Source organism: Zingiber officinale, chromosome 1A (genome assembly GCF_018446385.1).
Source record: "Zingiber officinale cultivar Zhangliang chromosome 1A, Zo_v1.1, whole genome shotgun sequence".
Taxonomy (NCBI): domain Eukaryota; kingdom Viridiplantae; phylum Streptophyta; class Magnoliopsida; order Zingiberales; family Zingiberaceae; genus Zingiber; species Zingiber officinale.
Genome location: NC_055987.1, coordinates 141,287,718 through 141,309,813, shown reverse-complemented (window position 1 = coordinate 141,309,813; position 22,096 = coordinate 141,287,718). Strand labels below are relative to the sequence as shown.

General features: G+C 44.1%; 1 protein-coding gene across 1 annotated transcript; it reads right to left on the bottom strand.

The window, feature by feature from the left end:
* Positions 1–627: 627 nt before the first annotated feature.
* LOC122004230 lies at positions 628–18,311 on the bottom strand. Its single transcript, XM_042559155.1, has 6 exons — positions 17,767–18,311; positions 17,224–17,576; positions 14,308–14,361; positions 2,740–2,961; positions 2,541–2,690; positions 628–723 (listed from the first exon to the last, which is right to left on the bottom strand). The coding sequence occupies exons 1-6, from the start codon at positions 17,999–18,001 to the stop codon at positions 628–630; spliced, it is 1,110 nt and encodes a 369-aa protein (XP_042415089.1). The 5' UTR covers positions 18,002–18,311.
* Between the last annotated feature and the right edge of the window lie 3,785 nt (positions 18,312–22,096).

The following is a 22,096-nucleotide window of genomic DNA, read 5'->3' as shown; positions in this document are numbered from 1 at the left end:
GCGATACTTGTTTGATTTCCGTGTGTTGGATTTTCGAGATTTATATGATACCAATTTATTGGTATCAGAGCAGGGTGTGATACCTGCTTTTAGTATTCTGGATATTTTTTTTGTGCTAGCCCAAGTTTGCGAGTCAAACTGGGTAGTTATTTTGGTTGCACGGGTTTTCCATTACGTATATGTTTTGGACTTCCGTTCCGAATTTATATGGATTTCCGGTGATTTTCTCGTACGGAATTCTGAGGTAAATTTGGGGACTGGACAACGACGAAACATCTCCAGACAACAATTAGGTATGATGTTATTTTGGTAATTGTTGATACTTGTAGTAATATCTATGATATAATTTAACAGATATGAGGAGATCTACACGTATTGCTGCGAGACGTGGTGCTGGACGGCCACGTACGAGGACTATGGGATCTCTGGATATGCCAGAGATGCCTACTGAGGCTGAGCCTGTCAGTCACGGATAGACTCAGCATACTACGGGCGCGTCGGGCTCTCAGACCCCGATGGCTCCCTTAGAGGTACATACCTCAGCTGCACCGACTAGATCCACCCCTACCGTATTTTCGGTAACACCAGGGGTACCATTGGCATACCCGATACCGGCTCCAGCCTAGCCTATGGCGTACTCGGCACCACCGCCACCTGGGCCTGCCGTGTATACGACACCAGCGACACCTGTGCCCCCAGTACATACGGTGTACCCAGCAACACCTGCATCAGGGATGCCGGCTACACCACATCCGGTACCATTACCTACTGTACCTCTAGTCGCGGCCACCTATGTTCACCCTACAGTGCCACCGACGGCATATACTCCAGTTTACCCAGCAGCACTGGGAGTACCTCCTCCGGTCTATTCAGCGGTACCACCTGTAGCACCAGCTCTAGTGGTTCCGCCAGTTCCTACAGCTGTTCTGACACACCTCACTGACATGGTTCCGGCACGAGCCAGGATTCCAGTGTTGGCAGAGTCGATGAAGAGTCGATTTACACTCTTCCGAGGAGACCGTGATCCGAGTGTGGCCCTGTCTTGGATTGAGACTATGGAGCAGACCTTCTTCTATATGGCTTGCTCCGAGTGGGAGAAAGCAGAGCTGGCTGCTTTTCATTTATGGGACGCGGCCGACACCTAGTGGATTACTCAGCGTTCCATCATCGGTGAGCAGAACATCACTTGGGCCAGATTCAGAGAGGCTTTTGAGAGCCGTTTCTTTCCACGAGCTTATCAGATGACTCGTCGACAGGATTTCCTAAGTCTGCGACAGAACAATCGGACAGTGACTGAGTATAATGTAGAGTTTGACAGATTGGCCAGATTTTGTCCAAAGCTTGTTGCTGAGGACAGTACGCGTATGCAGCAGTTCATTCAGGGGCTGTGTAACGCCCCAGCCCGGGCGGGCCCCACCTGGACCAAACCGGGAACGCCACCAAAATTGCCTATCGGGTTGATGACTAGCTCCTCAGACCACCGAAGGTCCTTTCAGCGTGCTTTGTCCTCACTCGTACACACCCTGGAAAACTTCACAGGAGGTCACCCATCCTCAGATTTCTCCAAGCCAAGCACGCTTAACTTTGGAGTTCTTAAGTTTGGATTTCCGAAAAAGGAAGGTGCACCTTGGTGATATGGATAGTACCATCTAACCTTTTAGGCCATACTTAACCATAATCTTAGAACCGGGGTATTACAATCACCCCCACTTAAAGACACAACGTCCTCGTTGTGTAACCATGAATCACACCACAGACAAATCCCAGAATTTCCCTTGCTAGGTGATGCCCTGGGTGCTACTGCCACAGGCGCACTCACGGTTGCAAGGCCGCTCTGATACCATCTGTAACGCCCCAGCCCGGGCGGGCCCCACCAGGACCAAACCGGGAACGCCACCAAAATTGCCTATCGGGTTGATGACTAGCTCCTCAGACCACCGAAGGTCCTTTCAGCGTGCTTTGTCCTCACTCGTACACACCCTGGAAAACTTCCCAGGAGGTCACCCATCCTCAGATTTCTCCAAGCCAAGCACGCTTAACTTTGGAGTTCTTAAGTTTGGATTTCCGAAAAAGGAAGGTGCACCTTGGTGATATGGATAGTACCATCTAACCTTTTAGGCCATACTTAACCATAATCTTAGAACCGGGGTATTACAGGCTGGATGGACATTTGCAAGTAAGACTTGCCGGTCTTGGCACCACATCCTATCTGGAGACTTTAGACAGAGCCCTATTGATTGAGTCAGCGCAGCAGAGAGCGTTTCCAGACAGGAAAAGGAAACAGCCGGGTCAAACATCTGGGCAGATCCAGCAGCCTCAAGCTACACCACAGCAGAGTAGGCGCAGTCGGTCAGATCAGGGTACATCTGGGGTATCACGTCGGCCTCAGAAATCAGGGCAGTCTTCTTCAGGACGTTTTCGGTCTCCACAGCAGAACCGGAAACAACCCGCCAGCGACATTCGTTGTTTCAGATGTGGGTCCAGAGATCACATCACCTCAGCTTGCTCTCTGGGACAGTCAGTTTGCTTTCATTGCAAACTGCCTGGGCATCAGAGTCGCGATTGTCCACAGAAGACTCAGCATATGACTTCTGGAGGGTCTGGTCATGGAGGACAGTCCAATCAGTCCGAAACTTATCGAGGAGGGCGAAGAGCCCAACCTTCGCATGGCCAACAGCGGAGTGCTCCCCCTGCAGCAGCTGCATTTGGCATGTTCAGACAGGAGTACTCCAATAGTACCCCAGAGCTCCATTCCGGAATCTCATTATCTGCCTCAGGGGCAGTATCAGCTGCAGTCCCAGCCACATGATAAGTATCAGACGCAGTCTCAGCCATCAGTACAGTATCAGTCGCCACCCTCTCAGACTTTTCTGGCGTAGTATCCAGTACCACTTCAGTGGCGGGCTCCTGCTCAGACGCAGTCGTCGCAGGTAGCGTTACCACCTCTTGCTCCGCCAGAGACTGGGCGTATTCATGCGATGACCAGAGAGGATGCGCAGCGAGCCGACGGATCCATTTTCCGCGGTATGATTTCTATTTATGCCTTATCTGCAGATATATTGATAGATACTGGTAGCTCGCATTCTTTTATATCTCGTACTTTTATGCGGGAGATTGGTAGATTACCCACTAGCAGACCCCAGCGATTGACTGTCTCTCTACCGTCCGATGATACATTGGACGTCACCCAAGAGGTCAGAGGTTGCCCGTTAGATTTTGGCAACCTAATACTTACGGTGGATCTTTTGGTATTGGAAATGGTCGATTTTGATATTATACTTGGCATGGACTGTTTGTCAGCATATCATGCCACAGATGATTGCCAGACGAGGGTGGTCACTTTTCGGCCTCCGAACCAACCCTCGTGGGATTTCACTGGCATCAGAGATGATGGCATATCGATCATTTCAGTAATTCAGGCTCAGAAGCTGCTGTCACATGGCTGTCAGGGTTTTCTGTTATCTTTGATTAGTACTGAGGACAACCATAGTTCGCAGCTCTCCGATGTGCCAGTAGTCCGAGAGTACCCAGATATATTCCCTGAGGAGCTACCAGGTTTGCCTCCCAGAAGGCAAGTCGAGTTCGCTATCGAGCTGATTCCGGGGACCGCACCGGCATCGAAAGCTCCTTATCGTATGACACCAAAAGAGTTGAACGAGCTGAAGGTTCAACTCCAAGAGCTTTTGGATAGGGGATTTATTCGCCCTAGTGTTTCTCCATGGTGTTCTCCGGTATTATTTGTCAAGAAAAAGGATGACACTATGAGGTTATGTATTAACTATAGACAGCTGAATGCAGTAGCCGACAGAAATAAATATCCATTACCCCCGATCGAGGATTTGTTTGATCATCTCAGAGGTACATCAGTGTATTCTAAGATTGATCTGCGATTCGGATATCATCAGCTGAGAGTCAGAGACTCAGATATTCAGAAGACAGCTTTCCCATACCAGATACGGTCATTATGAGTTTTTGGTAATACCATTTGGGCTTACCAATGCTCCAGCGGTGTTTATGGACTTGATGAACCGCATTTTTCTGGAGTATCTGAATCAGTTTGTTATCATTTTCATTGATGACATATTGGTCTACTCGCATTCCGAGGAGGAGCATGCACAGCATCTTCGCATAGTCTTGGAGATTCTTCGACGACATCAGTTGTACGCGAAGTTCAGCAAGTGTGCATTCTGGCTATCTTCAGTCGGGTTTCTGGGACATGTGGTCTCGAGCAGAGGTATTTCGGTAGACCCTCAGAAGATCGAGCCTGTCACCAGCTGGGAGCAGCCAAAGTCAGTACAGGAGATCCGCAGTTTTCTGGGACTGGTCGGATATTATCGACGTTTTGTCGAGGGTTTCTCGCGTATTGCTATGCCGCTGACACGTCTTACCAGGAAAGACGTGAAGTTCACGTGGTCCGAGGATTGTGAGACCAGCTTTCAGGAGCTGAAGCGGAGATTAGTGTCGGCTCTAGTTTTGGTTTTACCTTCTGGAGAGGATGGATTTGTACTCTACACTGACGCATCTCTTCAGGGTTTGGGCGCTGTTCTGATGCAACACAGCAGAGTAGTCTCTTATGCTTCTCGACAGTTGAAGGAGTATGAGAAGAACTACCCAGTTCATGATCTGGAGTTAGCTATCATCATCTTTGCTCTGAAGCTTTGACGGCATCATTTATACGGTATTACATTTGAGATTCTCACTGATCATAATAGTCTCAAATATATTTTCACTCAGAAGGAGCTTAATCTCCGACAGAGGAGATGGATGGAGTTCCTGAAGGACTACGATTGTACCATTAGCTACCACCCGGGGAAAGCTAATGTGGTTGCAGATGCACTCAGCAGGAAGTCCAGAGGGACTTTGGCTTGCCACCGAGTTTCAGTTACAGACTTGGTTCAGGGTTTCTCTGAGTTAGACCTTGAGGAGCAGGGACATACAGAGCAGGGTATTCTTGTTACCATGATTGCTCAGTCGTCGATCAGGACGAGGATCCGAGAGGCCCAGGCTGGTGATCAACATTTGTAGTTCATTAGCAGTCAAATAGCTTCTGGGCAGCAGACCGAGTTCACACGAGACGAGGAGGGTATTATATATTTCCGAGGCAGATTATGTGTACCTCAGTCTCATCCGGTCTTACAGGAGTTACTTCAGGAGGCTCATCGCTCTCGATTTACGATCCACCCAGGCGGAACCCGCATGTATCGAGATTTGAGATGTTCCTACTGGTGGAATGGTATGAAGAAAGACATCGCGGAATTTGTAGCTAGATGTCTTGTCTGTCAGCAGGTGAAGGCTGAGCACCAGAGACCTGCCGGATTACTTCAGCGGATTCCTATTCCTGAGTGGAAATGGGAACATATTACTATAGACTTTGTGGTGGGATTGCCAAGGACACGACGAGGCCATGACGCGATTTGGGTAATCGTTGATCGATTAACCAAATCCGCACACTTCTTAGCGATTCGGAGGACTGATCCCCTGGATCGATTGGCAGATCTATATTGCCGGGAGATCATCAAATTACATGGTGTTTCTTTGACTATCATTTCGGATAGAGACCCCCGGTTCACGTCTCGTTTCTGGCAGAATCTATAGCAGGCCTTGGGCACGTAGCTCCGATTTAGTATGACTTTCCATCCATAGACAGATGGACAGTCAGAGCGGACCATTTAGACTTTAGAGGACCTGCTGAGGTCGTGTGTTATGGATTTCGGAGGCAGTTGGGAGGACCACTTGCCATTGGTAGAGTTCGCCTACAACAACAGCTTTCATTCGGCTATCCAGGTGGTACCGTTTGAGGTGTTGTATGATAGGCCTTGTCGGACACCCACCCTCTGGGATGAGGTTGGAGAGGCCCAGCTGTTGGGACCTCATAGAGCTCAACAGGAGGCAGAGTTGGTCCGTACTATCAGACGGAGGATGTCAGAGGCGCAGGACCGCCAGAAGAGTTATACTAATCGGAGACGCAGACCTTTGGAGTTCTCTACAGGTGACCATGTATTTCTACGAGTTTCACCCACGAAAGGGGTGAAGAGATTTGACCTCAGAGGAAAGCTAGATCCGCGATACATTGGCCCTTTCCAGATCCTGGAGAGGATTGGAGCAGTAGCTTACCGGCTAGCATTACAACCGTCCCTGACAGGCGTGCACAATGTATTCCACGTATCTATGCTGAGGAGATACGTACCTGACCCGACGCATGTGCTAACAGATGTCTCAGTTCCAGTTCAGCCTGACATAACTTATGAGGAGGTTCCGGTACGGATTTTGGACCGGAAGGAGCGTCAGTTGCGGAACAAGATTATCCAGCTGGTTAAAGTCGGATGGCAGCATCCTTCGGATGAGGAGGCTACTTGGGAGCTCGAGGATACTATCCGAGCTCAATACCCCCATCTTTTCACTTTAGGTATGTGATTTATTTATCGTTCAGCATTTATACGCTTTACCTGTTGTTAGTATTTGCTGATGGTAGATAACAAAATTTGGGGTCCAAATTTTTATTAGTGGGGGAGAATGTAAAATACCAAAAATAGATGAATATTAATAAGAGAATTTTTCGGAATTTTTTGAATTTTTTCAAGAATTTTTCGGAGCTCGTACGGACGAGTTAACGGGGATGAAAACAGGGCTCGGAAAAGCCTGTTTAGGCTACCCCATTGAGGAAAAGTTTTATTTCCTTTTCCTTTTTCTTTTCTTTTACTTTTTCATTTTCTTTTATTCTTCCCCCGCATGCTCGACTCCTCCCCCGCGCGCCCGACGCCTTCTCCTCTTTGCCTTAACCGCCGGCCACGGCAGTTTCCTCCTCTTTTTATCACTTCTCCTTCCCTTCCTGCGACGCCACATTCTCTCCTTCTCCCGACGCCGAGCAGCGCCGAGCCCTAGGTGCCGACGCCGCCGACGCCCTCTCCGATCTCCTCACGCGCGCCACCGTCGTTCCGACGCCGAGCAGCGCCGGCCTTCTTCTCCTCTGCCGACACCGAGACCTCCTCTTCCTCCATCTCGAGTGCCCTAGCAGTCTCCTTTCTTCCCGACCCCCTCTGCCCTAGATTTGGGCCACAGCCGTCGCCACTTTGCCCTAGCCGAATTCCTTCCACCGCCAGCAGTCCGAGTTCCCTTCTGGTGTTTGTGCCCTAGCCACAGCCTACACCGCCGCGACTTCCTACGCTCTAGGTCAGGCCGACTCCCGACTTCCTCTCCTCCCTATGTTCATGAGCCGCCGCACCTCTGCACAGTGCTGACGCCGCTGCCTAGTGCCCTATGCCCTTGATCAAATCCACGGTGAGGTTTAGTTTTGGTTGGAAATTCTGTAGGTTCAAGGATCTTGATGAAATGTTGATTTGGTTTGTTTGTTTTGTTTCCAGCAGCTAATAGCCCTTAACGACAGAAATTTCCAGCCAGCAACCCTTTGATATCAGTACAAACTAGTGGCTATGAGATTCGACTGAGGCATTCAACTCAGGTGAGTGATATCCCATTTGTTAGGTTTAATCCTTATGCTAGGATGATTAGGGTTAAGGAATTAACCCTAGTGGACCCACTGATTTTATTTAATTAGGGTTCGTTAATTGTGTTGGGTTGATTAGTTGGATCCAATTTAGAACTTCTTAATTGGATTAGAATTTAGTTTGGCTAGTTGTTGTATGGTAGAATTAGCTAAACTAGACCTTTTGTTTGATAACACAGGAGTTTGACGCGAGACGAGTATCTCGACGTCGGATTGGACCATATTGGACATTTCTTATCGGAGGCGGGTACTTTGACTTATGTCTTTTGATATGCATAATAATATGTTTAACATATAGCAATGATTGTGTTTTCCATTTGTTTCGGTTGGTCACTACATGATATGTTACATGATACTTGTTTACTTATTATGCACTGCATGTTATTATTTACCTGATCATACATGCTTTAGAGGTAGTGATACAACCATATTATACATTATGTTTAGGACCTAGGGTTTATTTGATACCCTATCTGATCGGTGTACCTTCCATTTGATACATTTTCCTGTGGTACACACTTTGTAATTATTTATATGGTTATTGTTATGCTGTTCATGATATTGCCATGTTTAGTGTCATGTATCATCTTGCATGATTGCATGTTGTGCGATTGTCTGTTCCATTATTGTCGAGCACATCGCCAGTTACATGTAGATGTACACATCACCACTCATGGATTAGTGGTATATCAGACAGGTGTGTGGCAGTTCTGCTGTTTGGCTCCGTTGGTCTGGTGACTCAGCGTGGTTGCCGGCAGACAGTTCCGCTCTGTTTGGCTCCGTTGGTTTAGTGTAGCAGCGTGGTAGCCGGCAGGCAGTTGGACTTTGTTTGGCTCCATTGGTCCGCTCATGGGTAGTGTGATGCAGCGTGGTAGCCGACAGAGATTCCTCCCCGTCATCGTGTACCGGGAGGTGAGAGCATTGCGCTCCCCCATTTATGATTTGGGGTAGGAGTATGTGTGTACTCCAACAGCATCCCGTCCACTCGGTCACTCATCAGGGGCAGTGATGTCAGAGTGCACGGTTGTCACAGTCCTACCCACTCGGACTCACCATTGTGTGTGAGATGGCTGACTGGCGTCAGGGGTGACCATGTGATTGGCATCATATGCATGATGCATTTATTGCTTGTGTTTGCTGCATTTACTTGCTGCATTTATATGGATGCGTATGATTGACATGCATACAGGATTATGACATCCTCGGTCTGACGACCCTGTTACCCTTATACCTTGGTCCGGGTTAGTACAACTTTTCTCCTGCATTCCTCAGTTGCATTTTACCTTTCTTGTATCAGGAGACTGTACGCATGATTAGTGCTAGTTGTTATATTCCTTATTTTGCATATCAGTTGTACCTGCTGAGTGTTGGACTCACACCCTCCTCCATTGCTATTTCAGGTTGATGCTGTCAGGAGAGAGTTCCAGTCTCTAGTCCCCTGCAGACCACGAGGATATTGTTGGTCTTTTGGTTTTCTTATTTAGATTATGCTAAACTTGTTCTGTTTGATGATATGGACATTGTATGGATTTTGTGATGTCGATGGATTTGGTTTTGGATTTGCTTTTACTACATGCCTGTCTGGATGACAGAAGAGGTAAGTTGGTTTTATCGTCGGATTTGAGCTTTACGAGTGTAGTGGAGTAGGAATATGTTTTGAGCCTTATGGGTGTAGTTGAGTAGGGTTGTTTTCGAGTCATCGTACTACTGTTCAGTTTGATTATTATTAAACTACGTGGTTGTGTCAACCAGAGGCTGAAATTTATATAAACTGCGTTGTTGTCTGTGTTGTTATCTATTTATTATTATTATTATTCCAGCCGCTTGTGGCTGAGGTATATGGTGATGTAGTAAAGTTTCAGATTGTCCGCCGTACAGGGGAGATGCTGCCGAAATTTCTTCGGACAGGAACTCCTCCGGGGCGTGACACGTCTCCGGGCTGTCCCGGGGGTCCCAGTCTTTTGCTCCGGTTCTGCTCACATTTGTCCGGGTCTTCCATTCCGATTCCACTCGTTTGGGTTATTTTGTCCATCCGGAATAGGGCTCACCCGAACCCATTTTCCGATATTCTCGAGCAACCTTCCGCTCTGGCTTCTCGTCCCTCGGAAACGCCGTGTACCTCCTTCTCGTCCGCTCGCGTACTCTTCTATAGCATCTCGTACCTCGGACACACTAAGCCTGTCGACTCTCTCCCATGTCATCCTTCGCGCTAGTTGCATCTTTCTCTCGACTTCCTGTGCTCTTATGTTTTTGCACACTTAGATATAGGGGTTAAATACTAACAGGACCTAACCTGATTTTGTTGATGCCATCAAAACTATCTTGGGGTACTTATAGAGCAGTCTCCACTGGTCTCAGACCAGCTTATTGATGCCTACATATCCCCCGTTCAGAGTCGAGCAGTCTCCACTAGTCTCGGAACAACTTATTGATGTCTTTATCTCCCCTGTTCAAAGTCGAGCAGTCTCCAGTAATCTTGGGCCAGCTTATTGAAGACTCCATCTCCCCCGTTCAAAGTCGAGCAATCACCACTGGTTTCGGACCAGCTTATTGAAGCCTCCATCTCCGCCGTTCTGGGTTGAGCTGTCTCCACTGGTCTCACACCAACTGATTGATGCCTCCATCTCCCCTGTTTAGGGTCAAGCAGTCTCCATTGGTCTTAGACCAGCTTATTGAAGCCTCCATCTCTCCTATTCTGGGTCGAGCAGTCTCCATTTGTCCCGGACCAGCTTATTGAAGACTTTATCTCCCCTATTCGGGGTCGAGCAGTCACCACTGGTCTTGGACCAACTTATTGAAGCCTCTATCTCCCCTGTTCGGAGTCCAGCAGTCTTCACTAGTCTCATACCAGCTTATTGATGGCTCTATCTTCTTCATTCGGGGTCGATCATTTTCCACTGGTCTTAGACTAACTTATTGAAGATTCCATCTCCCCCGTTCGGGGTCGAGCAGTCACTACTGGTCCCAGACCAGCTTATCGAATCCTCCACCTCCCATGTTCGGGGTAGAGTTATCTTTACTAGTCTATGACAAGAGTATCTCTATCAGTATCAGACCAGAGTATCACCATCAGTCTTGGACCGGAGCATCTTCACTTGTCTCATATTAGAGTATCCAATAGGCTCGACTCTTGGGTTTCGTTCCAGTTCACCTTCAATTTTATGGGTTACACAACCGCTCGGTTCTCGGGTTCCATGCCCGCTTGGCTCACGGGTTTAGTTCTTGTCTGCCTTTGATTTCACGGGCTATGCTCCTGCTCAATTCTTGGGTTCCATGCTCGCTCGACTCATAGGTTTCGTTCTCGTTAGCCTTCGATTTCACGTGATACGCTCCCACTAGTTCTTGGGTTCCATGCTTGCTCGACTCATAGGTTTCATTCCCGTCCACCTTCGATTTCAAGGGCTATGCTCCTGCTCAATTCTCAGGTTCCATGCTCCCTCGACTCACAGGTTTCATTCCCGTTCGCTTTCGATTTCACTGGCTATGCTCCCGCTCAATTATGGGGTTCCATGCTCGCTCAACCCATGGGTTTTGTTCCCGTTTGACTTCGATTTCGTGAACTACGCTCCCACACATTTCCTGGGTCACGTATCCATTCAGTCAAAAAAGTAAGAAACAAAAGAAGGAAAAAAAAAGAAAAAAAATATATACTTTGACATGTGCCATTTTGTATTTCTTTGTGATAGAATTTTTGGGAGAGACAATCTTTATTGTAGCAATATATAGATTTTATTGTATATCATGAGTGAATTTTTATTGAAAGCTATAGTAGAGGTTGTCTACATATTTATTGGATTTATGGAAAAACTTTAACATGTGCTATTTTGAATTTGTTTGTGGTAGAATTTTTGTGAGTGACAATCTTTATTGTAACAACATTTGGATTCTATTACATATCATGAGTCGATTTTTATTGTAAAAGCTATAGTAGAGATTGTTCACATTTTTATTGAGTTTTTAGAGCTAGCTTGGAAGTTTGGATGAGAAATATTTTTGGGCATTGTTTACTTGTACTCATCTATGTAACATTCCAATATATCCATGTCTTCCACCATTACCTTACTTAATCTTTCTTATTATTTTTCTTAACTATCATTTGCTTTGATTCATGTTTCCCTTACATTTCAAATAATGCCTTCATTAGTTTATTGTGCACTCTTATGTATATAGTGGTGGAGATTAAAAGCAAAGCAATCATATGGTAGTGCATGAATCCATGAGTAGTTGAGTGAGTTCCACTATTGCATTTATATAAGAGGAGAGCCACCATTACTTGCCTTGTGAGGTTATTTTGTTATCATTTTCAATTTATCTAGTATGGATTGAAATTATCATGTTTGTCAATTAGTGTATGAATTGAATCCATGAATGCTTGAGTTTGTGAAATTTGACAATCGTAGGTAACTTCACTATGTTCTAAAGTATGATTGAGAATTACTAGGGGAATGTATTTTAGTTGTTTTCTTCTTTTGTTGATTTACTCGAGACGAGCAAGAATAAGTGTGGGGGAGTTAATAACTAATAATTTTATGTAATATTTTGGCTCTTATACTTAGCATTTTTACCCTCTCGTATGCTTAATTCTGCATTTATATCATGTTTTGCGAGTTTATATCGATTTAGAGTTTTGATATAATTTTCCTATATTTTCTAAGATTTTATCTAAAAGGTGCATCTTGTTTTGTAGGGAAGCATTTAGGCCGTTGATCAGAATCAAATAATCCAAGGGTTCATCAAGAAGTGGAGCTCCAATTCAATGTAATTCCAAGTCCAATTTCAAAACCCAACCTCATCCTCAAGCCTACTCTTAAAGCCCAATTCCAAAAGCCCAATTTCATCCTCTTAATGGATCTAGATCCCATCAACCAAAACTAAAATCCAATAACCCATTAACCTTACCCTTTTTCTCCCGAGCCCGAACAAGGACCTGAGGAATCTCTACTCATGATTTTTGGGGTTAGGGCACGCGACAAGCTTCACCGATGCCGCCTTCCCCCTTCTTCCTTCTTCACCACCAGTTGGCGTCTTTCCTTCTTCTTCTCTTCACTGTCGTCGGTCGACCCTTCCACAGTTCTTCTTCTTCTTGATTCTAGTGACGAGCGACAACAAACTCTTCCAGCCGGTGGTAGGCTTCGACAGTGACTCCGTTCATCCACCTTGCCAAAGGGGTTCTCCAGTGTGATCTCTATCATCCGATTCGTTCTGGTAGCTCCACCATTTGGGGTTCAGTCGGTAGAGCAAGGAGGCAGCGGCGGCAGTTCATCCCATTTCACAGCATCTCCATTTCCGGTCAACTTTCATCCGAGGGGGTTCATCGGTGGAAGATTCGTATTGTCCTCGTCATTGTCGAACTATGCAGCAGTCCTGCATAGTGCTACTGTTTATTTGAGTTCGGGGTTTGATCGCCGAGCCCTTGCGTGACGGTTAGGGTAGTCCTTGGTATCGAAGTGGATGAATGGATTGTGGTTTAGATTTCTTAGTTTAATTCTGTTAATTGTGTTAATTTACTTGTGTTGATGCTTTTGATTGAATGCTTGTATCAAACTTGATTTCCCATGTTTAAATTGCACATATTATGCTTAATTAGTTTCATGCACGCAACGTGTTCGATCAATTACTTCAACCATTAGTTAAGTTTAATTTGATGCATTTTAATTTGTTTAATTCTTACTTTGTCTTGTTCTTTCAATTTCATTAAGTTCTAGTTTTAATTGAATGCAATTAGGTTAGGTTAGATTAGATTTCTTTAATGATTTAGGGTTCGTTAAATGGTTACTTTATTTCATGTTGCTTTTTATTTTCTGCAATTATAGTTAGGTTAGACTTAGCTTTTATTACTTGCATTGTCTTTCATTTACTAGAATAGGTTTCATTTAATGCTTTGTCATTTCATTCCTTAATTTAATTGTGTTGATAGTTAATCCAAAGCGTAGTATGACAATGTATTGTGCATTAATTATTCACACTCAGTTAGATTTCATTCCAGCACTAGATTAGTTTCCTAGATGTTTTGTTTTTCATTCGTTAGATTTAGAATCAAAATACAAAACCCCCATTTCCATATTAAAAATCTCAGAAATAGGAATAACATACAATCATAGATTACCATTCTATCGTTGCTTTCGTTGGGAGACGACCTGAGTCATTTTTATACTACATTAGTGTAGTTATAGGGGGTTTAGTACTTAAATTCTTTTGATGTCACTACAACAAAAACTCTCATAGACATCGGTTTTCCACCGGTGTCTATTTCATTTTCGACCGATGTCTATGAAGCCGATGTAAAAGGTCTGCCATTTTAGACATCGGGTTAAAACCGGTGTAGTATCACTTAACGACACCGGTGTTCGAATCGGTTATTAACCGGTGTAGTATGACTTAACGACACCGTTCCATCAACGGTGTAAAATTGATGTAATATTATATGTTAATAGCACCAGTTTTGGCAACGGTATATGACCGATGTAATATTAGTTAATAACACCGGTTTTGTAGCGGTGGAAAACCGATGTAAAATTAGTATTTTTTAACAGCACATTGATTTCCGAAACAATGAATACAGTAACAAAAAAAAATACACAAATATTCACAAATTACACAAATACTCTTCATTCAACAGTATCCATAAAATACACAAATATTCACAAATTGCATAAATAATCTTCTTACAACAGTATCCATAAAATACACAAATATTCTTTTTACATCAAAAGCTAATAGATATCAGAATCAAGGTAGAACATTCTTTTAACAACACATCAAGGTAGAACCGCACTTCAAATGTAATCTAGCATGCATTCAGCCCACTCGAACCGCACTTCATCAATTTCAACTCTGGAGTACTTGAGATTTGTAAACTGTAAAAACACATAAATAATATATTAGTAAAGATGCAATTTTGAAAGCTGGAAATGGTAAAGATGCAATTTTGATTTATTTATTTTTTTACAAATATCTGCTCTAGCTCTAACGAGGCCAGTCTAGTTTTTCTGATCTCTATCCTTCTAACACTTCAAACCAAGCATTTTGAAAGCTTTTCAGTCTGGTTTTGCAATGAGAACTACCAATAAACTAAATTTGGAATGCAAAATATCTAAACCAAAGAAAGTCCCTTTTTAATCATGATCAGGACCCAATAATCCATCATATGTCAAATAACTAAAACAAATGTGTACATGTATCAAATAAAATAGAATACTAAGTTTTTAAAGGCTGTTGTGGAAGACTATTGTTCATAATGCTTAATTCATTGAAGGATAATTGTGCGCATCCGCATACACACTGATACACATATACATATGCAATTTAGCACAAAAAAATCATTGTAAAATCTAAAACTTTCATATATGACACTTAGTATATGCTGCTTAGAATATAACATAGATAATTTGCTCATTCTAATTAAAGTGTAGAGATTGATAAGAACCGACAACATCAGACAACAAATTACTAGGCATGATAATGGTTGAATTCAAAAATCATGGAAGGACCAAGAGTATCATATAACAAATCAGTGACCCTGAATTCTATTGAACTATTAATCATAGACGAGCACATAGCTGCCAAAATTGAAATATAGAAGTTCAAAGACTACATAGAAACACATCAAGCACCAGGGGAAAAGCATAGCAGCAGCAAGATCTGATATAATGAGGGAAAAGCTAAGAGACGTTCATAATCAATCAAAATCAATAAGTTTGTATCAATTATGATACTGAAACAGTGTTGGAAAATGCAACAAATTATCTTTAGGGCTTATATGCAAAATGAAAGATATTGTATTATTATCATTGCTGGAAGTGAATCCTTGTGGTCAACTCCAAAATTTTCAATTATATCTTTCATATATCGCATGATATAAAAACCACATTGCTCCGCATCCGGTTGTTGAGGAGCCTAGCTATGTTAGAAAAGAAAATTTATTAATACGTAGTCAAGACCACATGAATGTGACATTCACATAATGAGTAGAATTTTTGTTAAAGAATTACCAGCTAAATCCAAGTGCTTCAATTTTCTAGTGGCATTCACAAAAATATTTCCTTCTATTTGATTGCTTGATGAATTGAGTTGTGTCATACTTGTGCCAGCTCCTGCTGCATCTTGTAGCAAACAATTTGACAAAGAAAGATGTTCTAGGCTATTATAATTAATTTGGTGAAGCCAAGTATTTGCTAAAGAGAGATTGACACAACTCATGTCTAGATATTCTAGAGAAGTTAAGTGGGAAAGCCAACTCATGTCATTTGACCATTGTGAAGAACGCCAATCACAACAACTAAGGTCGAGGAAGCGTAGGTTAGAAAGATTGCCTAATTGTTGAGGAATTAATCCATCAAATATTGCATTGGAGAGGTTAAGATGTTCCACATGGACAGGCGAGGAAATCATACTAGCTTGGGATGCGAAGTTGTTGAAGCTTAAATCCAAGTATTTTAAATGCTTTAGTTTAAGCAAAGAAGGATTTAACTTACTTTTTCTGAAAATGAATTATATTGAACAAGTGGGTAGTGAAGATCAAGCCTTATGACATGATTGGTGGTGTTATCACAGGCAACTCCTCTCCACTTGCAACAGTCATAACCGGTCCAAGAAGAAAGCCAATGATCGGAGTTGTACAAGTCAGACTTGATGGCGAGTAGAGCTCTCCTTTCACTCTCCAAGCAATTGCTCCCCTTAGATACATGTGGATGATCATCACAGCTTGCTCTAGTGTTAAACAATAATATGATTAGGAAGAAAGTAGCATGCATTGAGCAATTAGAGTTGCTCTTACAACCACAACTAATAGCCATAGAGTAGTGATCAAGGAAGAGTAGCTTGATTGAATCATAAGTTGGAAGAGACACTATACTTATAGCTTGTATATATACAACAAGGTCCCTTCACTTGCCTAAATTAGGTTTTCTTTTTGTTGGAAAATAAGGCGAATGGCTTTGACACTTTGGACATGACATGATGATTATGCCGTGAAGAAGGGGTTTGCTTAACTTCCATAAAATATTTATAATTAATAAATACGTATTAGAAACTTTTCGGTATTGACTAGGACAGTGATTGCATCTAGGACTTTTAGGTCTTTCAACATATAGTGCTTTACAAGCCTCATTAGATACTAATGATGGTTTTATTTATCTCATTGTCATTACATAAAATACTAGACCGTAAGCAAAAAATCACATGAAGTCAACATACTCAACACCAACTTCAACAACCATAAGTAGGAATTTAATGTTTACTAAATACTTATTATTTCTTCAGACAAACCCGCATATCCTTTTCGAGAAAGACGGTGAAGGTATAAGTTTGTCTTGCTTCTTTGACTTTGTAGTTCACTTTTTTTCTTCAACTGAAACAACACCACACAACAACAAAAACATAAAATAGTTCAAGTTCCCAAGAGCTTGACGAGGTTTGGATGTGAAAGCCTCCCTAGAAAGTTCCTTCTGACTATAGCCACATTTAACAGTAATCATTAACAAGAACTCCCAAGTCAATTAAACCAAATGGCAGAATTTACTTTGGAAGCCACAGTATCCAATAAGAAAATATACTTGTTTGAAACTATCTACAAATTGGGCATTACTGATTTCTACTACAAACTGCAATAAAAGTTGAATTTTCAATAATCCACAATGAGTTATATGTCACAAATCTAAAGAAGCAGAAGAAGGAATAGCAGATATTGCACAAGGGGAGGAAGGGAGAGTATCTCAGACCTGCCACTCCTCCAGCCAATGCACACTTTCAGGGTTGAGCTTCTTCACGGCCACCAACGTGCCCACGCCGCTCTTGGAAGGATTGAGAGTCTTCTCCTCCACCCAGCCCTTATACACCTTCCCGAATCCACCCTCTCCGAGAACGGACTCGGGCTTGAAGTTCCTAGTGGAGCTCCGGAGCTTGACGAAGGTATAGACGCGAAGGTTGGGCACCTCCAGAATCCTCCCCTCCGGGAACACCTTCTCGACGCTGATGTCGTTGCCGGAGGACTCCCCCAGGGTCGTGCTGTTGCTGAGGTTCGACAGCTTCCCGGTGGTCGTCTCGCTACCGCTGGTCCTTGACGTCGAGCGACCTGCGCGATTAGCCAAAAGGGTCAGGATTTCTCCAGATCAGATGAAAATTAAGCGCAGAACTAAAATTATTGAAGGTGGAAAAAAGGCTACTTTTTCAATCAACTGGAGATGAAATCTGGACCAAAAACCATCTCCTAAAACCTAGCAAAATCAAGTGAAAGATCGGGAGGAAAATATACCTGGACTTACGGTGTGGCGACTGCAGGAGTGGTAGATCTTGAAGATGAACCAAAGCAATTCCCCATTCTCTTGTCGTCGTCATCTTCTCCTCCTCTTCCCCGCTATCTTTCTTCCCGATTGTCGTTTCTTTCTCTCTGATTAGGAAACGAAAAATCGAGGAAGGTGAGGAAGGAGAAGGAAATCCAGAAGGACACGAGAAAACCACGGCGAAGAAGAACACGAGGTTCTTGACCGAGAGCCTCATCAAGGATTGAATTGAGAAGGCAGGGAGGAAAATTGTCAGTTGGCAGGGGCGATCAGATCTACTCGGAAAGCAAAATAAACGCAGAGGAAGCAAAATTTTAAGGCAACGAGGTGGATTCGAGAAGCAAAAAGTAGGTGATTCTTGCTCTCTCGCTCGCTCCCTCCCTCCTCCTCCTTCGTTGCCTCTTGCAGTCGCGTAGAAAAATGGGAAGCGGCGAATTTCGGTGCTTATGTTTACATAAATACTCAAGCAACAGGAAGGGAAAGAAGGAAAGGCGGAGAGAGATGACGGCCAGCGGCGAGGAAGAAAGTGTTGCAAATTTTGGCTGATGGAAAAATTAAATTATTTTATTTTGGTTCATTAACACCGGGTTTTAAAAACCGCTATTAAAATCGGTGTCTATTAACGAAAAAAAGGCGCTCATAGACATCGCCTAAAAAACCAATGTATATAAGCGAAAATATGCACTCATAGACACCGGTTTTTGGAAAAACCGGTGTAAAATACTCAAAGACATCGGTTTTTGCTTAAAACTGTTGTCGTTCCACCGATGTCTATGAGAGTTTTTCTTGTAGTGTGTCATTTTCACGACAAAATCAACCACCCATCGCCCGCCAGTTACCTTCGACGATGTTCATCTTCGTGGTTAGCCGTCTTCTCCCTCACAGAGATAGTCTCTTTTCTTCCTCTTGAGCACGCTGCCACCGTCACCGCGCTACCTCCCCTCTCACGAGTGGCCTCTTTGCTCCACAGTCGTTCAACAGCTACCCTTCATGGTCGTCGCCGGCCACCCTCGACCCACTCCAGTGCTGCGGGCGCCGTTGTTCCACTCTGGGATAGTTGCTTTCGTGCCATAGCCGGCTGTTGTCTTCGTGCCACAACTGGCCGCTGACTTCGGGTCATAGCCGGCCACTGCGTTCCCCTCCTTTCTGGTGTCCACAGTCGCTCATTGGCGGCCTCTCCGTTGCAGCGACCAACTACCATCGCCGGTCATGATGCCCCCGACCTCCTCAATCTACTGACTTCGTCGGCTATGCTGTTTCTCACTCTACCATGGCCTTCGTACCTTCCGGATTGCTGACGACATCACTGTTGTCGGATCTGACCATTCGACACCTTGCCTTCAAATGTAACACAGATTTGATCTCCGACTGCCACTGCAGTCCTCTCTCGGGGCCTATCCAGCCCTCGATCCGTGCTGTCATACACTTTTGACGGGAACCAGCCTTCCCCGAGTCATCGCTGCCATGCACCTCGCTATTGTGTTCCGGTCTTCGTACCACTGCATCTTCACGCCACTGCACGATCTTTCAAATATTCTATTTCTATTTTTAATTTTTAATTTTCTATTTTTATTTTGTCGAGAATTTCTAATCGACAATATATAGCTAAGGTTGATTTTAACTCTTTATTTTCATTTTCTAACTTATAGTAATTTTTTGCTAATATTTTTATGAACTGAAATAACAGAGACTGTACCTGATTTGCCTTGTCGATCCCGTAATCTGAAGCTCCCCCTGAAGTGCTGCTTTCTTTCGATATCGTTCCCCCTTTAGCGATGCTCATTTTGGACGAGCTTGCTTTGTCTTTGTCTTCTTGGTGACTTGCCACTAGCGCAAGTCCGACGAGGGCTTCTATCTCCGATTCGGACGACATTTCATCCCACATCGCCTTTAGATTTCTATACTTGTCGGTTTGAGCTGGCTTCTTGTTCTTTTCCTTGTCCTTGTCCTTGTTCTTCAATTTTGGAAAGTTATCTTTCATGTGCCTTTCTTTATTGTAGTGGTAGCATCTTACTTTTCTTTTTCTTCTTATACCCTACACCTGATTGATTTTTTTAGTTTTAAATAACTTTTTAAATTTTATTATCGTGATTGTCGTTTCTTCATCATTGAGAGAAGATTCAGAATCTCGTTTGTCCATTTTTACTTTTAAGGCAATGTTGTGCTTTGGCTCCTTCTTCAGATCTGCACATTTTGTTTGATTAACTTCAAATATTGAAAATAATTCTTCTAAAGTACTTAATTCTGGATCCTTAGATATATAATAAGCATCTACTAATGATGGTCATTCAGTAGTCCTAGGAAATGTGTTAAGCGCGTATCTTAGTGAATCTCAGTTGCTTACCTTTTCTTCAAGATTCGTGAGTTTGGTGATGAGTTCCTTTATTCTCAAGTGACGGGGTGCAACGGTTTCTCATTCTTCTAATTTGATGTTGCTGATCTAGTTCTTGAGCAGATCCCGTCTCATGAGTTTTGCCTCAGAGGTTCCTTCGTGTAGTTCCAGGAATTTCTCCCAGAGCTCCTAGGTAGACATATAAGCTCCGATCTGGTTGACTTCTTGTGGTGGGACCGTGTCATAATGGGACACGCCACGTCGCGTTTTGATTGTTTTTTTTGGTCCGGGCGCCTAGACCAGTTCCGGGCGGTAGGACCGTGCTGAACCCGCATATGCGACGAAGCTGAAACACAGCTCCGGGCTATCCCAGGGGTCCCAATCTTCCGCTTCGGTTCTGCTCACATTTGTCCGGGTCTTCCATTCCGATTCCACTCACTTGGGTTATTTCGTCCATTCGGAATAGGACTCACCCGAACTCATTTTTCGATATTTTCGAACAACCTTTCGCTCTGGCTTCTCGTCCCTCGGAAACGCCGTGCGTCTCCTTCTCGTCCGCTTATGTACTCTTCCATAGCATCTCGTACCTCGGACACACTACGCCCATCAGCTCTCTGTCATGTCATCCTTCTCGCTAGTTGAATCTTTCTTTCGACTTCCTGTGCTCCTAAGTTTTTGCACACTTAAATATAGGGGTTAAATACTAACAGGACCTAACCTGACTTTATTGATGACATCAAAACTATCTTGGGGTACTAACAGAGCAGTCTCCACTAGTCTCGGACTAACTTATTGATGCCTCCATCTACCCCATTTGGGGCTAAGCAGTCTCCACTGGTCTCGGACCAGTTTATTGATGCCTACATATCCCCCGTTCAGGGTCGAGCAGTCTCCACTAGTCTCGGACCAGCTTATTGATGCCTTTATCTCCCCTGTTCAATGTCGAGCAGTCTCCATTAGTCTTGGGCCAGCTTATTGAAGACTCCATCTCCCCTGTTCGAGGTCGAGCAATCACCACTTGTTTCGAACCAGCTTATTGAAGCCTCCATCTCCTCCGTTCGGGATTGAGCTGTCTCCACTGGTCTCGCACCAACTGATTGATGCCTCCATCTCCCCTGTTTGGGGTTAAGTAGTCTCCACTGGTCTTAGACTAGCTTATTGAAGCCTCCATCTCTCCTATTCAGGGTTGAGCAGTCTCCATTTGTCTCGGACTAGCTCATTGAAGACTTTATCTCCCTTGTTCGGGGTCGAGCAATCACCACTGGTCTTGGACCAACTTATTGAAGCCTCTATCTCCCATGTTAGGGGTCCAGCAGTCTCCACTAGTCTCAGACCAGCTTATTGATGCCTCTATCTCCACCGTTCGGGGTCGATCATTCTCCACTAGTCTCAGACTAACTTATTGAAGACTCCATCTCCCCCGTTCGGGGTCGAGCAGTCTCTACTGGTCCCGGACCAGCTTATCGAATCCTCTACCTCCCCTGTTTGGGGTAGAGTTATCTTTACTGGTCTCGGACAAGAGTATCTCTATCAGTATCAGACCAGAGTATCACCATCAGTTTTGGACCGGAGTATCATCACTGGTCTTATATTAGAGTTTCCTACAGGCTCGACTCATGGGTTTCGTTCCAGTTCGCCTTCGATTTTATGGGTTACACTCCCGCTCGGTTCTCGGGTTCCATGCCCGCTTGGCTCACGAGTTTCGTTCCTGTCCACCTTTGATTTCATGGGCTATGCTCCTGCTCAATTCTCGGGTTCCATGCTCGCTCGACTCATAGGTTTCGTTCTCGTTAGCCTTCGATTTCACGGGCTACGCTCCTACTAGTTCTTGGGTTCCATGCTTGCTCGACTCATAGGTTTCATTCTCATCCACCTTCGATTTCACGGGATATGCTCCTGCTCAATTCTCAGGTTTCATGCTCCCTTGGCTCACAGGTTTCATTCCCGTTCGCTTTTGATTTCACGGGCTACACTCCCGCT

Coding starts and splice junctions, on each gene's coding strand:
- LOC122004230 (XM_042559155.1), bottom strand. CDS start 18,001: ATGAGGCTCTCGGTCAAGAACCTCGTGTTCTTCTTCGCCGTGGTTTTC. Junction 2,962..14,307: donor ATGAAGTGCGGTTCGAGTGG/GCTGAATGCATG, acceptor GAATACGCCCAG/TCTCTGGCGGAGCAAGAGGT. Junction 2,691..2,739: donor TTCCGGAATGGAGCTCTGGG/GTACTATTGGAG, acceptor CAGCTGCTGCAG/GGGGAGCACTCCGCTGTTGG.